The 19,044-nt window shown below is 36.4% G+C and overlaps 2 protein-coding genes across 7 annotated transcripts; one reads left to right on the top strand and one right to left on the bottom strand.

Moving 5' to 3' along the window:
* The first annotated feature begins 1,680 nt into the window (after window positions 1–1,680).
* On the top strand, window positions 1,681–10,193 carry LOC104601502 (peptidyl-tRNA hydrolase, chloroplastic-like). Its single transcript, XM_010264859.3, has 8 exons — window positions 1,681–1,984; window positions 5,700–5,784; window positions 7,067–7,134; window positions 7,225–7,275; window positions 7,376–7,449; window positions 9,348–9,406; window positions 9,543–9,619; window positions 9,747–10,193. The coding sequence occupies exons 1-8, from the start codon at window positions 1,730–1,732 to the stop codon at window positions 9,858–9,860; spliced, it is 783 nt and encodes a 260-aa protein (XP_010263161.1). The 5' UTR covers window positions 1,681–1,729; the 3' UTR covers window positions 9,861–10,193.
* A 252-nt stretch (window positions 10,194–10,445) lies between these two features.
* On the bottom strand, window positions 10,446–17,797 carry LOC104601482 (protein FAR1-RELATED SEQUENCE 5-like). 6 transcript variants are annotated; one of them, XR_016083470.1, is made up of 7 exons: window positions 17,611–17,796; window positions 13,216–16,247; window positions 13,033–13,118; window positions 12,882–12,956; window positions 12,721–12,792; window positions 12,399–12,468; window positions 10,446–10,898 (listed from the first exon to the last, which is right to left on the bottom strand). XR_016083470.1 is itself a non-coding variant. In XM_010264829.3 (7 exons), exons 2-6 carry the CDS (start codon window positions 16,231–16,233, stop codon window positions 12,418–12,420), a joined length of 3,276 nt encoding a protein of 1,091 aa, XP_010263131.1. In that variant the 5' UTR covers window positions 16,234–16,247; window positions 17,611–17,797; the 3' UTR covers window positions 10,446–10,898; window positions 12,399–12,417. The 6 variants fall into 6 exon arrangements, 3 of the variants coding, with proteins under 3 accessions (XP_010263131.1, XP_010263150.1, XP_088755786.1); XM_010264829.3 differs by lacking the exon at window positions 13,033–13,118 and adding an exon at window positions 12,549–12,608 and having other exon boundaries at window positions 17,611–17,797; XR_016083468.1 differs by lacking the exon at window positions 13,033–13,118 and having other exon boundaries at window positions 12,399–12,608; window positions 17,611–17,797.
* Between the last annotated feature and the right edge of the window lie 1,247 nt (window positions 17,798–19,044).

Here is a 19,044-nt window from a genome sequence, read left to right as displayed (position 1 = left end):
TTTAAGAAAGGCAACTTTGTTTTGTTTCAAGGAAGTCGAAAGAAAAAACTCTGTGCTATGTGAAGGTGTTTCTTATGTGAATACCCAACTGATCTCAGAAGCAAAATCTTCTTTCTTTTTTGATCCCAGAAGCACAAGAGTACTTTCCAAATGAACTAGATAAATACCATTACCAGTTGTTAATTGCAACAAAACATCCTTACATCTCCAAAATGTCTCAAAGACTCAGCTAAAACAAAACAAACCGTTATATAGAGTTCCCAGCCACCTACTTTCCAATCTGGGTTTCATGCATATATGGTATGACATGCATCTTCCACCTTTCCCCAATGTTTTTGTTTTCCCTTCGTTTTTGCTTTTCTGTTGTTTTCTTAGTGGTGATGGTCAATCGACTCTTGCTCCTCCAAGTGGGTTTTGAGATTTTATACACCATATCTGAGACTGAAGGGTACCTGTGAACAATGCTAAACCCAATCGACTTCCCAGAGAAGGTTGACATTTGCTTCAAATGTTCAGGGTCCAAGCATACTTATATTGCTACCACTGATCATATAAAAATTGTTCACTTATTTGAGTAGTTCAATATATATATAAAATAAAAGAGAAAAATGTTTGAAGGAAAGAAAGTGAATGTGCAGGCACCATGAGAAATGTCCCAATAGTATTGGCCAAATTACAGATTTTAATGATCTCACTCCATGCTCATTATACTTGGCGCTGTGATGATTAGAGTTACCGTTTCCCATTACAAGAATCCACTAAACCAGTATTGGACAGCTGATGACTAAACATTGAGACGAGGTCCCCCAAACACTCCAACCAGTCTGAGTAGCTGATGTATGATGAGCAACACAACTTTGTCTTACAGTGATCTTCGTTGTAAGATTTCTGCCCTTTGCAATTCCTTCTCGAGGGATTTTAATCATTTTGATGCCCTTTTCTGTTGGTCATTCAAAGAGCTTCATTTCAATTACTATCACCATCATCATTATCTATGACTTATCTCAACTTTTATATATATGCATATATAAGTGTTTTAATTATTTCTTATTACTTCTACTCAGAGTTTAAAGTATCGACACGTATCAGCCCTTATCGATCGATACGTATCATCTGGGACCCACCGATGTGCCCCTATAGTGAGTATCGGGGGTCTGACCGGTTTCTACCCCCTAAACCGGCCCCTGAACTGATTTCAGAAAAATAAAATAAAAAATAGTATCGATTCACCTGATACGCCCATACCAACGTATCAGGCGCATCAATATTTTGAAACTTGCTTCTACCCATGTTCTTTTTTAGCCCATAAGACTCTTCTAGCCCTTCAATGTTTAATAAATCACTTCTTCTAAATAACGTGGTCTTCCCGAGCAATTTCACATTTTCGCCCTTTTCATTTTTCTGAATATATTTTTTCACTACCCAACACTTTGCTCTAATTCCTTGATATATTCCTTAATCGCGCTTTCTTGAACCAAAGGTACTGAAAATGATGACATTGAGTTATTTCTTTGGTCTCTTCATTTATATTACCGGTGAAATACAAACCAATCATCAATTTAGTTCAACCAATTTTCTAGTTACCAAACGGCCCCTACAAAAGGTGCCTTTTTTATGGACTATGGGTCCCACCTTGTCTGTAGGGCGAAGAAAGCTGAAACTGCATGGACATTTTTATAAACATTAAGGCGCGTGCAGGTTTCCTCCTCTTCCCCGGTTCTGCTCAACCATGTTTATTCCTGTTGCTCCATTTCCGCCAGCCAACGCTGTTCGTTTCCCCTACAGCGGCTACTGCATCTGCTCCGGTCTGGTCTCTTCTGCCAGAATGACTCGCCTTAAGGCCTTAGCTTCGTTGAGCCGAAGCGCAGCATCAGAGCATTCAAGCACTTCCACAACCACGCCGCAGGTGGAACCCAAGCCCAAGCCGTGGCTGCTCGTCGGACTCGGAAACCCTGGAAAGAAGTATCAAGGCACCAGACACAACGTATGCCCCTCTCTCTCTCTCTCTCTGTATGTTTATACTTATTTTGGAGTTTTACGTGCTCTGATTTCATGACTTTCTTCCCTTTTCATAGAGAGCAAAGTTCAAGCTATTTGACAAATGAAATTCAGGAACAGGATATGATTCTTTATGTTCTTAGTAACGCACATTAATATTATCCGTTGCAAGATAGGAAATAGGAATTGTAATTGGTTTAGGTGTTACTTTATAGCTACTTAGGAGAGCTTCGATTGAATCCATGTAAAAATACTATGAACTAAACAAGAAAGCAGCCTTTATTTCTGTGGAAGTCTATTCGACAATAGTCTTTTAGCTGCACAAGGAAACACCTCTGACAGGTTTATCAAGGTCAGGGTACAAGTTATTGCCAATGATTTGGGTGTGTTAGTTTTGATGCAGTGACACTATGGCCTAGCATTCTTGTTAATTGTTACATGATATGCTCCAACCAATATGAACTGGTTACGTGATTGTCATTTGTTTGATAGAATTGGCATCCAGTGATTTGGGTCCCGGGCTTCTATAGGAATTCCTTTTGATATTGAGGCTCCATTGTTGTGGTCTTTGAATTTTAAATGTGGGTACCGATTGATTGTGGGGATGGAGGACCTTGAAAATTTTCTTTTAAATTCTTATGTGGTCGTTATATGGAACTGTGGCTGTTCTTTTCTATACAGGCTTATTTGGAATACAACAAATCGATTGACTTTTCTTTTCAGTGTCAAGCTAGATTTTCCTTTTTGTCATCATCCATATGGTTTGTTGCGTTTGTCAATTTTAGGCCTGCCAAAACTTGAAGCTGACTACAGAAGAGGGTTATCTCATAAGTCATAACTAACCACCCTCTAGTATCTGGATTTCCCCATGTGGAATTTAGGACATTGAAGACAACAATGCAGTGGATTCTCAATCTTATGTGCTATAAAGGCCACATATATGGTGAAAGCATTGAAGACATTGGCACCACTAGGTCCGCCACCAGTGGATGTGTTGAGGGCAATAAAAAAGTCAGGATTAAATGAGAATGTTGTTGAGAAATCAATCTCATTTGGATGATTCCCACTAAAGATTTTACATTCAATTTCAGCAATTCCATCAATTTGATGATATCATAAAAATAAAATTACAATGATAATTTTTTTGATTCACATTGAAGAGATATATCATCACACGTGCAGGAGAACTTTTGGGAGATTATAACCATAATCTTGCAGAGATCAAGCCAAGCTGATCAATATTCATATTCTAGTAGTTTTAACACATTGAGTAATGTTCTCTATATCGTTCCAATTTTACACATTAAATGATAACTTTTTAGGAAGGTAACTACATACTGTTCTGAACATTGCCCAACCTAATTTAGAGCCCTGGTGACAGTGTAAACAGTTTAAATTGTTTAGATCTCTCTGTTCAACAAAGTTATCAAGGCCAAGTTTCAAAGTATCAATACGCTTCTGTGTATCGGCAGAGGCGTAGCGGTACTTAAACACATGCATAAACATGTTTTTTTTGTTTTTTTTTCAAAATTTGGTTTTTGGGGAGTTAAGTACATGTATTTTTCATTAAAAGAGAGTGGGATCCCGAAACACCTGTAAACAGGCGTATCGGGACCCAAAAGATACAATATGATACACCTGATACGGGGTGTATCATATTGAAATTTTGAACCTTGGTCAAGGCATCATCTAGGTGACTAGGTGCCTACCTAAAAGGCCATTACCCAACATTGGTCCCAGCTATCTGGGGTCTTGGGATGGGTGGACTGGATACGGTCCTAACTCCTAATCTTTGGCAATTTTACCATTACACCAAGTAATGACCCTTGACTAGGTGCCTGCCTAGGCAACAGAAAAGGACAAAGTGGGTGCTTTATTGTAATATCATTCATATTGCTAAGTCTTACAAATGTGTATGTTAATACATTCTATTATATACTATATTTATCATTTGCACTTTAAAGTTTTACACTTTTACTATTGAAATTTAAAAGATCCAAGGGTTTTGAGAAAAGAAAAAGAAAGAAAAATAGAAATGTAAAGTGGTTTCTTTCTTTCTTTTTTGTATTTCTATTCTCTCTCTTTCTCTCTCTTATATTAAATAAAAAATTGATCAACCCTTTTGTCTCTAATTTGATATGAAATCGCTTTATTAAATACTTATTATATTAGTTTACTTTTGAAAGTATTGAATTAATATATGTTGAAATACTATTATCCTAGATATGTTCATTTGCAATGTTTTGAGAGGAAATTGCTATTTTTTCAATTAATATGCATGCTGAATGGTATACAAAACTAAGGTACTAGGTAAAACTTAGTTTTTTATTGTCAAATTCTTCACAATGCCTAGGTGACTCACTGTCACCGAAAATCACCTAGATACCTTGTAAACCATGTTGTTTAGTTTTCTTCAATTTTATTTGGTTTCAGTTTCTTGAATTTGAAGGTTTATCATATTTGGTTCAAATCCTTCTTTAATGTTCTTCAAGCCTTAGGATTGTTTTATTTCTTTTGATCAGTAGTGTTTAAGTTACTCTCTATGTCATTTCTTATTGATTTTGGTCCTAACAAGAGCGTAATGGAAATGGTTCAGATTGGTCAATTTTTAGGAAGTTTTTACTGAATCCAGTTCAACATTGACTAATATTCAAGTACTTTGTGATTGCTTAGCAATCAGTTAGTCAATTGCGCAAACCTCATGGCTCCATATTACATAGCTTTCCAGTCTAAGTGACCTATAAATATGGCAAAATACTGTGATTGAAAAAAAAGTTGTCAATTTAAATCCTATAACTCCGGTGCTTCTGCACAATGCTTGTGGTGATTAGGGGTGTCTTATGCCATCTAATACATGATAACAACTCACAAGATAGATGCAATGCGGATTGTTCTGACAGAGGTTAGATCTCAGCTCTTTTCCTTGAATCTCATCTCCAAGTTCTTGAGCTCAAAAACACTGTACTTTTTGTTTAATTTCTAATGTATTATGGTATTTGGGCGGCTTATATTCAACCATCCTTTTGTGGCCAACCACCCTACTCCAAGTGCTAACCAACAGCCCTTTCTTGGACCCATTGAAAATTTTGATAACCATATACCAGTACCAGGGTGATTATTATGTCAGATACTTCAACTTTTGGTGTAAAATTCCATATCCAAAAATTTATCCAGCCTTGTCCTTGTTGTATCTGGGTAGCATGTATTGAATCCCTAGTTGTCAACCCTAATTTCAAGCAGTTAAGATCACTTAAATATCACTCTATTTCAACCCTTAGCTGCTGCGCTCTAAAATTCAGAAAGTAAACATTTTTAGTTGAACTTTTCTTACAACTTACATCACTAACAATTAGACATACCATTTTATGAATTTGCAGTGGTTTTACTCATAAACATGGTTCAACCATCATAGATACTGGTATATTCATCAATTTTTTATGCTATTAGATGTTGTACTAAATTTCTATCAATGGTAAAACATAGATGTCATGTTCATTTCCAGTCTTATTGTCTCTCTTAAGGAAATTTTATTTTCTATTGAGTGAACTGCATGGTCAAGGACATTGCAGTTGATGATAATGATTTTGGTACTTTGTTTAAATGCTTATCTGGATGCATTGCTTACAAATTTTCTGCTTTTTGCAGGATGATTTTTTTTTCTTTTATCTTCTTTTACTGCCACTGAATAGACCTTTTTCCAGGTGGGTTTTGAGATGTTAGATGCTATAGCAAAAGCAGAAGGGATATCTATAAGCAGTGTTAGCTTCAAAGCTCTTTTTGGAAAAGGTTTGCCTGTGCCAGTAAATAATTAGATTGTAAAAGACTTCATGCTGCTCTTAATGTTACTTAAGAAAACAGCATCAAAGTGAGCCAATGGGCATTCTCAGATTGTTACACTTGTTAATTATTGAAGAAATTGTTCTCCATATCTGCTACTATATTACGCATGTCTTTTGATACAATATATGCGGTGGTCTAATTTCTGCTTATCACTTCCATTAGGAATTGTCATGCTATGCACTTAAATTTTGGCTTTTTCCAGGATTTTTTTTTTTTACTTGTTAGCAATTGGATAGGTCCTTGATTGTGGCTTTCGGCAAGAAAGTTTTTGCAGAAATTTCTTTTTTATACTCTCTTTTATATTCATTAGAAAATATGCATAGCTATGTTTTTCTCATACAGAGGACCAAGATGTGTAGTATTTTGGCACTTGGACAACAAGTTGGTAAATATTTTGATATCTTATGGGGATTGGTAAATATTTTGATATCTTATGGGGATCACATACAAAGAATTTCCAATGCATGCCATTCCAATAATCCTTTATGGATATTTTGATATTTTGATATCTTATGGGGATCACATGAGCTGGGAAATAAAGTTGGGAGTTCTCTGTCATGTATGCCTTTGAAAATTCCTTTGGAATGTAATAAGCTAATTGAGAGAAATAAAAGAATTATAATCTGGCCTTTCCTAGCATCTAGGTAGTTTTAGGAAGAAAAGAAGTATGGCGGAAAAAAAAATTAGAAGTTGGAAACCCTTTGGCCTTTTTTTTCTTGTTATTGTTTTGTATGTGAAGGAAGGGTGAGGCATGAAGTTTTAGATCGTGTTCCCCTTCCTCTTTAATGCTATATTGTTGCATATGAGTTGACACTATAAAAATAATTTCTAACTGCTTTAAAGAGACATCATCCCCAAGTGTTCAGACTCAGCCCCTCATTCATATGGGTTTCAATATCCTCTGACTTGATACTGACAGTCTTGCTAGGGGGAGTGACAAGAAATGATGTCTATTGGGATCTAACATGTCAACTAAATCATTTTTGTAGTTTTTCTACATGACATACATGGGATGGGAAACCCTTTGTTGGGCTAGGACTGCTATTGTACTTTTTTTATACCCTAGGGGTTTGTATTCATCCCACTTCTCTCTCTTTTTTTTTAATTAATACAAACTTTGGTTGTTAACAAACAAAAGAAAATGTCCCAACTATTTTGTATACTTATTAAGCATGCTTTACATTCATGAATTTGTCCAGCCTTGATTGGGTTGTTTCTCCATATGCAGGTCGTATAGGAAATGTCCCAGTTATGCTTGCCAAACCACAGACTTTCATGAATGCAAGTGGAGAGTCTGTAAGTAACTCATCTTGATGGACTTCTGCATATAAACTGCTTTATTTTCCCCGATTTATACTAGTTTAACTTCTGGATCCATTTCTGAAGGTTGGACCCATTGTTTCATATTACAAGATTCCACTAAGTCAAGTACTTGTGGTAATTATTACATCATTTCCTGTTTTTTCCTAAATCATTAAAAAAAAAAAACTTTTACTTCTTTCTCTCTGATACATGGATTTTATTTCCTTTTCTGCAGATATATGATGACATGGATTTGCCTTTTGCAAAATTACGTCTTCTGCCAAAAGGTGGACATGGGGGGCACAATGGGTATTTCTTTTTTCCTTTCATTCCCTTTGTTTCATTTAGCTTACTATTGTTAATAATGCAACAGTTTCCCATCCATAGTCTAAAATCCTGTTAAGAAACAACATTAGATGTTTGATCTCTCCAATTTAGTTCCACACATACTTTCTTCCTGCAAAGTGGAATATAGAGAACTATAGCACCCTCAATTTTCTAGGTTGTAATTGGTCAGGTAGGGGTGACTCTACTTTATGAGAGCCCTCTGGAATGTCCAACTTTATCCTCTGCCAGAGACTAAGCATTAAGATATTTCTTGTGGATGCTACATCCTTGAAGGTAATTTATATATTCACATTCCAAGACCAATGTAACCCTGAATTGGTTCGAGAATCAGAAGAAAGAACCACAATCATCAATAGTGGCTTCTTTTCTTTTCTTTTTAAGATATTGATGCAATCTGGTGGCATTTTATAAATCTTCTTGATCAACATTGGGTCATCCCTGATGACCTGGTGAGTTTAGTGAATACTTGGTTGGCTAGGGCTTTCGGTAAAAGAGGAAGTATTCTTTGGAACCTCGCTTCCTTTTCCATTTGCTGTTCATTGTTGAAGGAGAGGAACAACAGAATCTTTGAAGTGAAGTCCAGGGCGGAAAAAAGATCCATGGGTTGTTTCAATACTATGCACAAAGTTGCCTAAGGTGGTTATAGAAGGAACTATACAATATCTTGACTGGAGGGAAAGGATGAATTTGTAAAATTAGGAGTTTGAGTGTAGCGGCCTATTCCTTCCAAATTATGTGCTTTATTTTCTTTATACTTGCCAAAAAGGAGGTCTAAGTGAGGGGATTTCCTCATGTGCATTGATATACAAAATTTGCAATAAACAGACCACCAAAAAAGGAACTAGGAAGAGAAAAAGCTGTCACATGCAAAAATGCCACTATACCCTAATTCTTTTTAGACTATCTCCAACATGGTCAAGTCTCTAGAAATGCATCAAATTTCAGCAGAGATGGCAGCCAATGTTTCTCAAACTTCCTTGAGATGATAAGCTAGGTACCATGAGCCAATATCCACATTGGTTCTGTCTGATGGCAATTATTGAATCCCCTCCAAAACAAGAGTTGTAGACTTGTAGGTCAGTTTGTTTCCTTTGGTTTTCTTAGTTCCTTCTGAACCCAAGTTAAAGGCAATGATCACTTGGGGGACTCAACTGTAAAATTTTCTTTTCTGTCATGCATTCTTACAATCTTACCCCCGTGAATTTTGTATAATGTTTACTATGAGGGTGGGGTTCCACTTGTTGAGCATAAGCAGCTATGCTGATTTCTTCTGTCTCAATTACTTGTAGGAGCTGTGACATAATTAGTTTTTTTAGTTATTACATTAAAAACCACGCTAGTAGCCTTAAAAGTAATGGGTGTTCGTGGAACTAAGGACTGTTAAATAACTGTCTATTAAAACTGTTAATTGAAAACTAGTGTTTAATGACTGCAGATTTTAGGGAATAAAATTTTCATTCAACCCCAAGTGCACGTAATATGGGTTCTATGCATCATCGTTTCCATTGCTAGATAGTTGTTAGTGATAATGAGTCGCCATAAGCCTTTGAGAACTTATTCTTACAGGTTATAAAAGCCTCAACAAAAAATGAACCTCTAGGCACCACATCTTTACTGCACCGTGATACTGTCTCATTGTTTCTCTCCAATTCTTTTGTATAATATTTTACACCAGATAAAAGTGATCAAGGATAAACACCAAAACTTTTGCTTGATATGTGGCTAAATTGGTAGGTGTAGTTTACCATAAATAACCTGAAAGTTGATATTTGAATTTCATGAGATTCCTTTAACATCACAGCATGATATCCTTTGCCACTGTGCCTTGAGCTTATCATCTTTAATTTTTCTGATTGCAGGATGAGAAGTGTTATTGACCACTTCAGAGGGAGCCGCGATTTTCCTCGCTTGAGGATAGGTTGGTACCCATTTATTACTATCTTTATCCATTTATCATTTACCTATGTTTTTTTTTTTTTTTTGGTATTATGGTGATTCTGCCTTTCTCTAACTTTGTTAATTAAATACTTAATTATCAAAAAATAAATCTCAAGGCATCGGGCGACCTCCTGGAAAGATGGATACTGTTAATTTCGTTCTTCAACCTTTTAATAGACAAGAACGTGAAGAGGTAAAGCAGTAAATTTGATAGCCTTTGTACAACAATGTGGGTTTGAACTTTGAAGCCCATATTGACCATTTATTAATCGAGTCACTTACCACCATGTTTAATCTTCTATGTTTGGCCTGCATTTCAGTTGGACATCACATTTCAAAATGGACTGGAAGCCACAAGGATTCTTTTGCTTGAGGGATTTAACAAAAGTGCGACATTTGTTAATAGCACAAAACCAATGGAACAACTTGGTTGAGAGCTTAAAAGAGAATGCGATTGCTTTGGAATCATAGTGGGTGAATGAGAACACTGTTATGATAAATGATGGGGTGTTGTGCTTAATGGCCAGTTCAAAGCTTCATCAAGAAAGCAAGAAGGCTGGTTATCAAAGCCTTGCCACTGATTTTCTAATATTGATTCTTTGTATTTTTTTCTTTTTTTGGTAAAATTCTTTGTATTTTTTTTCATACAGAAGAAATGTGCCACAACATTTTCCTGTGATTCAATGAGGTTAATTGTTTCAAGACATGAACTCGTTTTGGATGATGAATTTATTCTTTAAAATTTCAAATACTAATTCAAACTGAGATAACAAGGAAGGTTATCCTATCTGCCTTACATGTTACATGCTGATTATGCTTGAGTGCTGTGATTTATATGGTTGAAGAAATTTTTAGTAACTAATGAGGTCATTATGTTATGAAAAATTTCCCTGCCGATACAGACAGAGTTGGCTTTTCTGTAGATATCTTGACACTGCCCTTTACATGACAAGTTTGTTGGATAAAGGGAAAATAGTAAGAATTAAGAGATTATGAAGAAAGAATGGGAAAGATCTATCTACCTGAACTGGTCCTGACCATCCATCTGCACTTCAAAACAAGATAATCGAGGACAACCTCTTTAAGCATAACCTAACTGTGTCACCTACTTTGTACATGGCTGTAAATGTGCTTGAATTCAGAGCCTCCTTTTACCTAAAAAAAGCTTTTGCTTCACCCTCCCAAAAGCACCAACTTAGAAATTTAATGAAGGGTAGCTAACTAATATAAGAACTAAAAAACCAGTAGTATAATACATACTACACTGAACTCCTAGCTAGTAGTTCTACAGAGTTGATGCCTCTTATCTATTAGGAAAACCAGTATTGCCCGTAATATGTAACAAATTGACAAGTCTGGAGAGCCTAGATGTCCAAAAATTCTCCCAAGGTAAACCACTATTCGGGTCTTTGCTTCTTTGGAGAGATCATGTTGCTAGACTCTGCCTTACACGTAATCCACAAATGTTCATCCTGAAAACCCAGAGTTCATGTTAATATATATTTGAGTTACTGTGTAGTATGTGTAAAAGATAAGTATTTGGGTAAATCAAGATGGTAAATGTGTCTGTATTTTTTTCATTTTGCATTTCATATTCCATCTGAGACATATGAAGACTTTAATATGGACAACTACTCTAGTGTATATGTAGACCTAAAAGCCAAAGTTAGGGTCTCAGTTAAATGTATATGCTGTAAGCACAGTTTATACCATGGACAGCAGCCCCTAAATAGGTAGTAATTAAAAACAAGACTGTAATATAACTGGGGTTTGGCCAACTCAAACCCAAAAGTAAATTTCACGGGAACACATTCATATGGATTAATACCATTGCAAACAGAACTAATAATGAAACCATGCAGGTGCATATGCCTGTTTAAACCAAAATATAGGTATGATATCCAACTAATTGCTGTAGTGAAAACAAAAACAAAATTTGTTTGATAGTAAAGAAAAAATCATTAAATAAAAAAAGAAGCAAGTGCAACTTTTGGGGTTAAGGTATCAACAAACAAGTGAAAAGAAAAAAAAGAAAAAGAAAAACAGATGTCAAAAATCCCCTTGAGACACTTCCAACCAAACTACTCTGATCCAAGTGTCTCCCTCACAAATAACCTATATCAAAATGAACTGCAGGCTCACATCATATATCTCAAACCCACTTCCCAACCTTCAACCCTCAATCTTTACTTTTTACGGACTTCAATCCATCTCCCCATTCTCTCAATCAACCTTCAACCATACCCCCTTGTTGACCTCTGAAGATAGAAATTAAGAGATTTTACTTTTACCTCTAATTCAAAAATATTTTCTTGCATATTCCATCCCTCCCTAAACGAAACAGACCCAATATTTTTCCAACCTCAATTTCTTTTTCTACTACCTTGCTTAAATCTGCTTTTTTATCAATATTTTAAACTTCACCTATTGCTATCTTGTCCTCATCTTTTTCTTTTTTTCTGGGAATCTCTTTTCATATTCTGATCCTTTACCATCCTCATATATCCCAGCATCCACCTTTTCTGCAATAGGTCATGTTTTATACCAAGCAAAATCTAGTATCTGCTTCCTACGTTTTGCTTTCTCATTGTACAAAGCATTAGAAAATTTCAAATTAGTGATCCAAAACATCTACACTAGTTGTGAAAATGGAAAAACAGTTTATTAAGTTCTGCTTGGCAATTTCATTGAAAGATGGGCAATAGGAAAAGAAATTTCAAGAAACAGATACCCAAATAAGGTATCACCTCCCTGACTCTATCTCAATCATGTAGCCAGTACATTCTATTTCCTTTTCATTTTCCATATGAACAACCCAGACCACAGTCACCACACCAAACGTGATTTGAAGGGTGAGAGAGTCAGAAACAGAAAAGTCTTTCTCAGGTAACAAAAAAAATGACACATCTCCTTCACGAGACTAAATATTGATTTCTAGGACATATTTAGCATGTGCAAGGAATAAATAATACCAGAGAAAAGGGTTCAGGTTCAAAATTTTACTACATCTTCTGAAATGCTACGAGTCTTCCTTGATGATTCCTGCAAAACAAAATTATCTTACTTCATTCATGCATAAGAAAATTTGGAAATAAAATTCTTTTGTATGTAGAAATCATCACCTGGCTCACATGAGATTCAATGTGAATGGATTCTTTGGAAACACTTGCATGTAATTGTGTCTATGTGGAAGCACATGCATTAACAACTATTGAGACCCAAAAACACAGAACAAATCACAAGTACAAAGAAAATTATCTAGGGCAGTCTTAAAAACATATATGCACCACTCACCTGTAATGATTGAGACATGTTATGATCAGTGTCGAAGGAGTTGGGCTGTCCATAGAACAAATAATTTTGTGGCTGCACCAAAAAATGTACTAGAATATATAAGAAATACATTTATTATAATAGTTTGGAAGAACTAGGTGAAGTGAAGGTATGGTACGAACACTATGCAAACCAATGTTGAAGGTAATTGAATCCAAACCAAATGTATGAGATGTGTGTTGTTGTTCGTTTGATTCCTACAATATAAAGAATTATAATTTTAATATCAAAAATACAAAATGCATAGTTTAAACATATTTGATCAAGCAATACCTGTGTGGATGAAAGAGGCTGCTCAAAATTCTGTGCCCTTGTCCTTTTTGTCTTCCTTTTAGGGACATGATTTAAATTGCCTCCATCTCCACATTCCCAAATCATTACAATTTAATTATCAATGACAAAGAATATAGTAAAAGTAAATTGTAGGGGTATAACTGTATAAATTTAAAACAATACCTGTGTAGGCTGTCGGGTAGAACATTCATCAACAGATTGGTTATTCTTCCATTTTGTCCTCTTTGTTATGGTCTTTTCTAAAGCATCTGTTGGCCTCTTTGAAGAACATACAGTTGTCACCTTGTCTTTAAATCCTTTCACTACAGTGGATGACACTCCTTCAGTAGAACTGATATTGTTGCTAACGGCATCTTTACATATATCATCAAAATGTGTGGAAGGAGAGCAAATAGAGCTAACGGTATCATTAATTTCTGCTCCCATAACCTTTGATGCAACAAATGACTTCTCAAAGTTTGTGTGTTTTAAACATTCTGTGACTTCTTTCAAAAGCCTATTTGCACTCTCCATAACAACCTTGTAAGCATCTTCAACAGATGCAGCTCTATCTGCTACTTGGTTAAGCAAACGATTCATCTCCTTGTAACGTATTGCTGCTTTCTCCCTTTCATCAAGAGTTATATTAGAGCCACATGATGCTTCAACAGCCTTCACCTTCACATCAACAGTCCATCTTCTTAATATATAATGCGAGGGGATTGTCTTGATGTGTCTATGATTAAGTACTTTCAATGCATGCACACATAAGATTCCAATGAATTCAAACTTTCTACAACTACAGTTGACCAAATCATTTGCTGAATTAAAAGCAACTATGTGTTTCCTTTTTCCAGACACACTAACTTCATATTCAGTTATTGTTTCAGACACAACACGATCTTCATCAATACTACAATTTAGTTGCTGCAGTACTTCAGTATAAAACATGGAAAATATTGGCGGAGTATATATATGAGCAACATAATTCAATATATCCACTTGTACAGCTAATGTGGGGATATTTTGTGTTGCAAATTCAGCTTTTAACTCTTCATACCGCCTATCAGCAACCACTCTTTCAAAATGTCGAAGAAATCTTGACAAATCATATTTGATGTTAAGATATTTTTTCAAACAACTATTCATACTTTCACTTCTTTGAGTTGTGCTTATATCAGCAGAAAATGTTTGCCGCCCAAACACTAGAGCCCATCTATATCTTTTCTCATACAACTTCTGTAACCAATCATTTTCTTGAAGATTGTACTTATTGATCATACTTTCCCATGCATTTTCAAATTCATCCACTTCTTCATAATCAAATACACATTTGCTAAGATCCTCGGAAAATGTCTTAAAATTCTGAAAAACACCACTAAGGTGTTTTGTGGCATTTTGGAAAACATGCCAAACACATAGTCGATGATGTGATCCTGGCAACACCAAACCAATTGCCTTTGCTATAGATGCATCATCATCAGTCAAAATTGTCTTCGGCCTTTTCCCACCCATTGTTTTGATGAAAGTCTTAAACAACCACTCAAAAGTTTCTACAGTTTCATCATACAAAAATGCAGCACCAAATATGATTGATTGCTTATGATTATTCACCCCCACAAAAAGTGCAAATGGTCGATTTTCATTGTTGATTCTATATGTTGTGTCAAAACACACAACATCACCAAAGTGACTATAATCTACTATCATATGTGCATCTGCCCAAAACATATTTGTGACTAGCTCATCTTGGTCCAATTGTACGGCATAAGAAAAAGATGGGTCCTTTTCTTGCATGTCTTGACAATATTGTAGAATAGCACCTGCTTCCCCCTTTTCCATATTCCCAGTCCTACATGAATGCAAGTAATTCTTTAAATCCGTAGAAGTGGATTCAACATTTTCATGCGCACCAGCTTCCTTGGCTATCAATTCCATTGATGCTTTTAGAGCTAACCCTAGATCATTTGCCATTTTAGCTTGTTTAACTTGTGCTTCAGAGTTTATTCTTCGAGATCTTAATGTATGTGCTTTTCTAGGGGCTGCAATAATATGGTTATGAATTTCACTAAAAACAATCACATGAAAGAAACCATCTTCCCGAATACTTATCCTCATCTCCGCCATACAACCACATCTTGTCTCTACCCTAGGCTGCTTGACATTGGGTCGACGTTTATCTACTGCACGCTTCCCTTGTTTAGAACAACAAAACTTTCTATAGTTCACTTCGCCAGTCATACGACATAGATTTCTATTAGATTTTCGAGTGGTAAATCCCAACATTCCAGCATATCTATTATAAAAATCGTATGCCTCCTCTTCTGTCTTAAACATCATACCAACTTTTGGGGTACACTCTTCAGGAATGAGGGCACATCTTTCTTTGAGCTTCCTTTTTATGCTTGCATCGAAGCTTTGTTGTTGTTGCTCTTTTGTTGGAAAATCATTAACAATACTTTCTCCCTTATCTAGTTCAACAGACTTAGACGATTCATCGGCTCCATGTAAGACAACATCAATATGTTGACATTCATTACCATTGGATTCAAAATCCAACCTATGGATAGAGTGAGGCCCAACCTCCAATTCCATTGATGCTTTTGGAGTTATCCTTGAATTGTCCGTTGGTTTAACTTGTGCAGCTTGTGCCTCAGATGTCATTCTTTGAGATCTTAATTTGGGTGCTTTTGTGGGGATTGCAATAATATGGTTATGAGTCTCATTAAAAACAATAACGTGAAAGCAACCATCTTCCCGAAGACTTATCCTCATCTCTGCCATACAACCACATCTTGTCTCAGCCCGATGACATCTAACACAAGGTCTACGTTTATCTACTTCACGTTTCCCCTGTTTAGAACAACAAAATTTTCTATAATTCACTTCACCTGTCCTCCGACATATATTTCTATTAGACTTTCGAGTGATGAATCCCAACATTCCTGCATATCTATTGTAAAAATCGTATGCCTCCTCTTCTGTCTTAAACACCATACCAACTTTTGGGATATACTCTTTCGGAATAAGGGCACATCTTTCCTCAAACTTTCTTTTTATATTTTCATCTATGCTTTCTTGTTGCTCTTCCATTGTAGGCAAGTCATCAATAATGCATTTTCCTTTATCTAGCTCAATAGCTTTAGCCGATTCATCTGCATCGACTGAGGCAACATCAATATGTTGAGGCCCAACCTCCATGGTCTTTGATTATTCTGTTATAAATGATAAAAAGGTCACAATTGTTAAACACATTAAATAAAAAGAAAACAATTGAAAATGAAATGACTTTAATGAACATAGATTTACACACAAAAATAAATAGGAATCATGTTCAATAATCATCACTAGAGTATGTTGACAACACTAATACATACAGCCATTGAACACAAGAAAAAAGGATTCAAGCATATAATATTTTTTTCTGAGAAAAGATAAAGTAAAATTTTATTAAATAGAACAGCATATTACATGTGCAGCCCCAAAACAAGGAGCCAAATTCCAGTTATTCTGCATAAGATCTTCTGCCTTATTTTCTTGTGTTGAAAGTATGACAAAAACATGAAACAGCAGTCCTACAAAGTCTAACAGAAAGGAAAAATCACGAGCATTGTTTTCCATATATTCCAAGGACTATTGAAAATCCTGCAATCCTGTTACCAAATTCCTAATATCTTTTCTGACTTCATTTGTCGAGAGTCTCCACATCTTTAGGTTACTGATTAAATCAATGTTTTGAATAACTAGGCCATGATCATACTTGATCATTCAATCAATGTTTGGAAACCATGATCACTACCTGATCTCTGAATTGCTTTGAATAACTAGGCATCTAGGCCATACAACAAATGAAGCTTTATATACTAGAAATGACCAAATGTTGGTTTGGACAAACAAATAAGATACTGAAAGAAAATTACTAGAGTAGCATCTACAGAGCATGCTTTTTTCCACAAACAAATCAATAAAAATATTCCATTCAACATTTTTAAATATAAATAGATAAAGTAAATATTTGCATAGCAATATACATGACAAAATTCAACAGTCTTGAGCAAATAGCTCAAGCTCCGGAGACATGAAGCTTCCAACTGTAGAGAGTTTATCCCAAATAATAGTTCTAGTTTCTCCAATTTGTGCCACATTACAGCACTAAGGTGATAAGGGTTTTATCGGGATTGGTGGGGAGGCAATGCTGCACTCAAACATGTCAGCACGACCACTAGAGAACGTAAGCATCCAAGGTATTTGATGATAGAAAGAAATGATTCTGGTGAGAAGTTTTTACTTAACATGTAAGTTCGAGCAAAGTGATTCCAGAAGAAGAAGAAGAAATGGAGGGTTTTACCGATCTAATTTGGCGCGGTAAGTGTGAGTATCAAGCTGCACCGATCTTCGGTTGCAGCAGCAGTCGGTGGCCGATGGAAGAAATAGCATGGCAGCGGTGGAAGTGCACAAGGGGCGAGAAAGCGAGACAGAGGGAGGATTTGAGGAGGGAATAGATGTGCCTTGCTTCGGCGCAGGGACTCTACAGAGTAAAATAAAATGTGATGAACACAAAAGTACAGAGGGTTTTACCGATCTGCTTCGGTGTGGTCAGCATGAAATAAGTTGGACCGTTTTTTTGGTGGCAGCGGCAGATGATTGACGGTGAAAGAAACAGCAGCGGCAGCGGCAGCGGCAGCGGCGGACGCGGGCAATCGGCGAGAACGAGAAAGAAACAGGAGCCTTTCAGTTTTTTGTTTTCCGTATTTTCTATTTTGTTTAAAAGAAAAAATAAATGTACCGGTTTTAGGTTCCAAACTAGGGGTGTCAATGGAACGGTTTTAGGTTCCAAACAAAATCCATTTGGACGGATCAATATGACATATCGGATTGGACCTGGTCCTTTTATAATAAATTTATATTGGATTGAGCCAATATCTGGTCCATTGATAAAAGATAAGAACATAGGTGTCAATGGACCAGGTTTGAGTTGAAACCAATCTAAATTAATAGGAATTTGAACAAATTGAACATCGGTCCAAAATGATTCAAAATATTCATTGCACTGGATTGGACCAAGTCCATTTGTAATGGACACATTGGACTGGACCGGATTGGACCAAATCTAGTCCAATTGACACCCCTATTCCAAACAGTCATAAGCCACATTGAGATGAGAAGGTCTGGATTCGGTCCAAACAAGTCAGGTAGGAATATACTACCAAACAGCCCGGTTAACAATTATTTCGTTTAGCTATCAATGATTTTGTTTTTTTTTAAGGAAAAACTAGCGGAGGGGGCCTGCGTTGTGGGAGCTCACTCATAAACTATCAAGCTTGAGCTCGATTCGAATTAGAGACTTGAGCTTGAGCTCGAGCTTGGCTCGAGTTAAAAGCTCGAAAGTTTGAGCTCGGCTACCTTTGATTGCAGGTCCCTCAAGTAGTTGAGGTCTCCCTCAATTGCCAAGGTTCCAAAGCGAGGTCTCCCTCAGTTGCTGAAGTGTCGAGCTGACCTAGCGAGCGAGATGTCAAGCTAAGGTCTCCTTTAGTTTACAAGGTGCCAACGTGAGGTCTCCCTCAATCGTCGAGGTGCTAAGCCAAAATCTCCCTCAGTGACCGAGGTGCCAAGCCGAGGCAAGAAAGTTGCCGGTGTTGTATACTCAGCACCAACGCCAGAGCGTTGCCGGTGGTAGTCTGATTCTGGTTGTGTGCCTGAGAAGAGCGGCGATTGCAACGGTTTCGAAGAGAACAAGAGGGGCGCCAACCTCTACAGTTCTGGAGAAGAGCGGTGATTCCAAAGAAGAGTGTCAGAGAGGAGCGGCGGTTCTGAGAGATCTATAGTTTTGGTTGTAATTGAAAGAGTTTTATTGTTATCCGATCTATAGTTCCGACGGTTTCGACATTTTCGGCAAAGAGAACGAGAGGGAGAGGGAGAAATCCGACTAATATATAGTGGGAGGGTAAAATAATCTTTTTCATATCTCCGTTAACACACGTTAATGACATGAAGGATTAGTCAATTGTCAGA

The sequence above is a fragment of the Nelumbo nucifera genome, chromosome 3 (genome assembly GCF_055504915.1).
Source record: "Nelumbo nucifera cultivar China Antique chromosome 3, China Antique-T2T, whole genome shotgun sequence".
NCBI classification, from domain to species: Eukaryota; Viridiplantae; Streptophyta; class Magnoliopsida; order Proteales; family Nelumbonaceae; genus Nelumbo; species Nelumbo nucifera.
The sequence above is the reverse complement of the archived record's forward strand: the minus strand, read 5'-3'. Positions and strand labels throughout refer to the sequence as shown.

Bases quoted from the DNA above. Each gene is read 5' to 3' on its own strand.
- LOC104601502 (XM_010264859.3), top strand. From the start codon at position 1,730: ATGTTTATTCCTGTTGCTCCATTTCCGCCAGCCAACGCTGTTCGTTTC. The intron at 5,785-7,066 runs GTTTGCCTGTGC...CTCCATATGCAG, and splicing joins CAAAGCTCTTTTTGGAAAAG to GTCGTATAGGAAATGTCCCA. The intron at 7,450-9,347 runs GTATTTCTTTTT...TTCTGATTGCAG, and splicing joins GGACATGGGGGGCACAATGG to GATGAGAAGTGTTATTGACC.
- LOC104601482 (XM_010264829.3), bottom strand. From the start codon at position 16,233: ATGGAGGTTGGGCCTCAACATATTGATGTTGCCTCAGTCGATGCAGAT. The intron at 12,793-12,881 runs GTTCGTACCATA...TTTTTGGTGCAG, and splicing joins TCAACATTGGTTTGCATAGT to CCACAAAATTATTTGTTCTA. The intron at 12,469-12,548 runs GTGATGATTTCT...TTTGTTTTGCAG, and splicing joins TTGAATCTCATGTGAGCCAG to GAATCATCAAGGAAGACTCG.